The sequence below is a fragment of the Gekko japonicus genome, unplaced genomic scaffold (genome assembly GCF_001447785.1).
Source record: "Gekko japonicus isolate JY-2015 unplaced genomic scaffold, Gekko_japonicus_V1.1 scaffold908, whole genome shotgun sequence".
NCBI classification, from domain to species: domain Eukaryota; kingdom Metazoa; phylum Chordata; class Lepidosauria; order Squamata; family Gekkonidae; genus Gekko; species Gekko japonicus.
The window spans coordinates 702,805-707,697 of record NW_015172030.1 but is presented as its reverse complement, the minus strand read 5'-3'; the positions used below and the strand labels follow the sequence as shown (position 1 = coordinate 707,697).

Below are 4,893 nucleotides of genomic sequence, written 5' to 3'. Positions count from 1 at the left end.
GGGCCTGGAGGGGCCCTTATCACCCCCTCCTCCTCCTCCTCCTCCTCCTCCATGATGCTATCATGCCAGACCCCTCCTGGAAGTTGTCGACCCTACTGTCCAAGCAAGTGGGTGGTCCAGCAACCTGGCATGGTGTACGGCACTTTTCTCTGCATCCCCTGTTTAATAATAATGCTGTGTCCAACATTTGTATAGCGCTTGCAGCGTTTGAAAGCCGTTCACATAGATTACGGTATCACGGTCATCCTTAACAGCAGCATTGTAAAGTAGGCAAGTATTGGCACATCCCATATTTTAATGCTCAGCCTTTGGACACCAGGAGCTGTGGTGGCTCAAGTGGTGAAGACGCTGAACTGCAGGCTGTGGAAGGTCGGTAGTTCAGCAGTTTGAGACCCGAGTGTGCCGCATGACGGAGTGAGCTCCCGTCTCTAGTTCCAGCTCCTGCCAACCCAGCAGTTCGAAAGCAAGAAATTGCAAGTAGATAAATAGGGACCGCTTCGGTGGGAAGGTAACAGCGTTCCGTGCGCCTTGGTGTTTAGTCATGCCAGCCACATGACCACAGAAACGTCTTCGGACAGCGCTGGCTCTTCGGCTTGGAAACGGAGATGAGCACCGCAACCCTAGAGTCAGACTCGACTGGCTTTCAAGCAAGGGAACCTTTACCTTTACCTTTGGACACCAGAAACTCTGATTCCCTTGGGCTGGGATATCTCCAGGTCCCGGGATCTTCCCCAGAACCACCACCACCCACTCCCCGATCTACTTTGGCACTAGAGGACAGGGCTTTGGGGACCACAAAGGTTTTTTTGAAAACAGATCAAGGAGATGCTGTTCAAGGAACAGGAGCAATACAGATTTGGAGGCCTGCCTTTTGGGGGGGGGGAGTCTGTTCGTATAACTGCAATCCTTCCTTATTTTTTAAAGCGGGATGGCAGATCCTAATCAGGGAGAGACCATCTTGAAGAGGCCGTTTCCAAGTACGCCGTTAACAGTCCATTCTGTCTCCATCTAGGCTTAATTGTGTTAAACAAATGAGTTTTGCCGGTCCCCAGAGGGGAGGCTTCGATCTGTATAAAACTTAACTCATAAGTTAATGGCTTTTCCTGAGTGGCTGAATGCCCGGTCGTGTTTCTCGGGTCTTCTGGGAAGATGTTCTTGGACCTGGAAAAGTCCCTGTTGCATTTCCACATCTTTCGCGGTGTTGGCATGAGCCTGTGTACGAAATCCGCCTGTGTGCTCCTCCCAGTCCTCCCCGCACTGGTGAAGGAATCTTTACATACTTTCTATCAGGGGTCATTTCGTAGGAAAAGAGGCGCAGGAGCTCATTAGCATAACTCATTAGCATAACTTATTTGCATAGGCCACACCCCCTGACATCACCGGAAGTGTGTTGGAAGGAAACACCCACCGCTCAGGCTCCACTGGACTCTTTTGGATGGCTAGCTAAAACTTGGTCTTAAAGATGCCACTGGACTGTTTTGGGCCGGGGGGCCGGGGGGAGCTCTGCATCTTACCTGGCTGCTTCTTGCTCTGACTGAGGGCTGCTGGGAGCAGGGGGTGGGGCTTGTTGCATGTGCCCGCCCCCTGGGCTCTTTACTGGACTTCCTTGGTGGTCTCCTGTCTAAATAATGACTGGTGCTGACCCTGCTTAGAAGAAGAGGAGATTGGATTGATACCCCGCCCTTCACTCGGAGTCTCAGAGCAGCTTACAAACTCCTTTCCCTTCCCCTCCCCCCAACGGACACCCTGGGAGGTGGTGGGTGGGGCTGAGAGAGCTCTGACAGACACTGCCCTTTTTCAAGGACAGCTCTTATCAGAACTGTGGCTTGCCCAAGGTCATCCAGCAGCTGCAAGTGGAGGAGGAGTGGGGAATCAACCCCGGTTCTCCCAGATTAGAGTCCACACACTTAGATTAGAGTCTGCACAGAGTAGAGTCCACACACTTAATCACTACACCAAACTGGCTGTTGAGCTTCTGAGGCCTGATGAAATCTGGCTAGCCTGGGCTGTCCAGGTTTGGTGTCGTGGTTAGGTGCGCGGACTCTGATCTGGGAGAAGCGGGTTTGATTCCCCACTCCTCCACTTGCACCTGCTGGATGACCTTGGGCAAGCCGTAGCTCTGTTCTTGAAAAAAGAGGAGTTTCTGTCAAGAGCTCTCTCAGCACCACCTGTCTCACAGGGTGTCTGTTGTGGGGAGGGGAAGGTGAAGGAGTTTGTAAGCCGCTCTGAGACTCCTTTGGGTAGTGAAGGGCGGGGTATGAATCCAATCTCCTCCTCTTCTTTTTCTAAACCCTGGATCCAGTTATCAAATTATGCAGTGAAATCCCAGGACTTTATTTCTGTGTTAGATTTTTGTCCTTTCTTTCCTCTGGGGAGTTTAATGCTGGAAGTGGTTTCCAGCCATCTTTTATCACAACAGTCCTGCGAGATAGGTTAGGCTGAGGCAAGAATGGGGAGCTGAACCCTCCCTCGAAAGTCAGTCACGCCGGTTACTGAATCAGGATGTTCTGTTTTTCAGCTACCTTGGAAAATACGGGATGAAGAGACACGCGTGGTCTGTAGCTGCTGCCATCCCAGAATCCTCTTTGCTGCCTGAAGTCTAAATGGCCTCCAAAGTCCCCTGAAAGGGAAACCGAGCCAGAGTCCACAGTGCCAATTGATGCCACACCACCACCCTTGGAACCATGGAGGTCATGGATGTACCTGTGGGGAACCTCATTGACTTTGACTCTGAACCCTCCACCACCGATACTTCTGACTCCGTCCCCCCGTCTTCTCTTCCTGCTCCCAACGGCAACGGGTTGCTGGACCACCTGACAGATGACGCGACTGCCGTGGCTGAGGAGAGCGATGCCACCGAATCGGCGGACAGCGAGAATGACACCACGGACTCCCCCACCCACCACAGCTGGAACAACCACCGCCGGTCTTCCTCGGAGTCCTACTCGTCCAATCAGAGCACGGAGTCCGCCAAGGACGAAGTGACGGCTGCCAACCGGGAGTTTATTCGGCAATACGTTGAAAAGATCTTCATCGGCGGGTGAGTGCTTGGGCAGCAGCCGGGGATATGGCTTTGGCTCCTGGGTGCATGCTGGGATTGTGGAGGGGGCCGGGAGGCTGTGGTGGATGACCCCAATTATCTCATGCGTTCGAAACTGGTAGTACATGAGTCATTGAGGATGAGCCATGGGTGTGTGTGTGTCATAGAATCATAGAATGTTAGAATTGGAAGGTACCTTGCAGGTCATCCAGTCCAACCCCCTGCACTCTGCAGGAGCAGAGCCGAAAGATAGCCCTACAACAGACTTGAAAGATGGTTATCCAACCTCCGCTTGAAAACATCCAACGAAGGAGCCTCCACCACCTCCCGAGGCAGTCTGTTCCACTGCTCAACCACTCTTACAGTTAGGCAGTTTCTCCTGATATTGAGCCGGTATCGACTCCCTTGTAATTTCCACCCATTAGCTCTAGCCTTGCTATCCGGAGCAAGAGAGAATAGATCTGCTCCATCTTCTACAGGACAGCCCTTCAGATACTTGAAGAGTGCAATCATGTCCCCTCTAAGCCTTCTCTCTCCCAGGCTAAACATACCCAACTTTTTCAGCCTCTCCTTGTAAGACTTGGATTCCTTGCTGGTGGGCTTCCTGGAGGCATCTGGCTGTCCACTGTTGGGAACGGGGTCCTGGGTTAGGTGGACCTTGTATCTGAGCCAGCAAGGCCATTTTTTGAAGGTTGTATAAATTCACACTGGACAAGTTCAACAGCCATTAACCCCTAGTCCAGGGGTGGCCAAACTTGGTCAACGTAAGAGCCAACATAGAATAAACCCCAGATGTTTGAGAGCCGCAGGAGATGAACAAATGTTACACATGTTTTTATTTAAAAATATGCAGATGTGCCTTTTATCAACATTAAATAAGACTGCCGAAAATAAAAACAAAAGGGGTGAAAACAGATTTTGATAATGATATTTATTTGTCCAATGAAGTTCATTTGTTTGCCAGATATTTATTTGTCTAAGAGAGAGAAAAAGAGAGAGAGAGGTGGAAAGAAAGAGAGAGAGAGAGAGAAAGAGAGAGAGAGAGAAACAAAAAAGCAAATAGATGGGAGGGAGGAAGGGAGACAGAAAAAGCATGGCTCCCCTTTGCTTCCACAGCCACTGTAGCGGGAGCCGCACAATACGTGTGAAAGAGCCGCATGTGGTTCCTGAGCCACAGTTTGGCCACCCCTGTTCTAGTCGGTGAGTGCAGACTTTCTGTGCACAGACAGATATAGGGATCAAGAGAAAGGTGGTGGTGGGGTTTTGTTGTCAAGTCCCTTTGCCCCGAGAAAAGGCTGACCCATTATTGGAGACGGAACACCGGGGTAGAAATATCCCCGGCTGGAATTTGTCTCTTCTCAGTAGCAAAAGCTGGAGGACTTAGCAGGTGATTTCGGCTGAATGGTGTTGACCTTTCTCTCGGACAAGGAGGGCAGATGGCCAGCGGGACCCGTCTCCAAAGGAGCATCCTTTCCCTTTAAGCCGCCGAGAGTCCCTGGCCTCCCGCTCGAGTGTACCTGCACGTGCCGCTTCCTCTCTGGCTGGGGCGCCTGGCACAGCACGTCCCCGACTCCCTGCCCGTGGCACTGTCCCCTTCTGATGGAAGCAACTGGAGAGCTGTACCATGACAGTTTTTTTTGGGGGGGAGCTTTGTTTTGCTTTGTCTTTCCTTTTCTTGGTGCACCCCTCATATAAGAAATGAGCACTACCATATATAAGTTCCAGGAGCAATTTCCTAGTTCCCGCTCCCGATCTTCCTTTGGCAGGGAGGGTCGGGCATAAATGGAATAAATATATAAATTCTTCACCGGCTTCCTGTCTGCAGTGCCCCTTGTTTACCAGTGTGAGTCCTT

The 4,893-nt window shown here is 51.3% G+C and overlaps 1 protein-coding gene across 1 annotated transcript in view; it reads left to right on the top strand.

Moving 5' to 3' along the window:
- KIAA0513 (KIAA0513 ortholog) overlaps positions 1-4,893 on the top strand; it is a 53,711-nt gene that overhangs the window by 19,566 nt on the left and 29,252 nt on the right. Inside the window, exon 2 of the mRNA XM_015420610.1 lies at positions 2,519-3,040. Within this exon, the coding sequence (XP_015276096.1) occupies positions 2,685-3,040 (356 nt within the window). The 5' untranslated portion in view covers positions 2,519-2,684. The remainder of the gene's footprint in view (positions 1-2,518; positions 3,041-4,893) is intronic.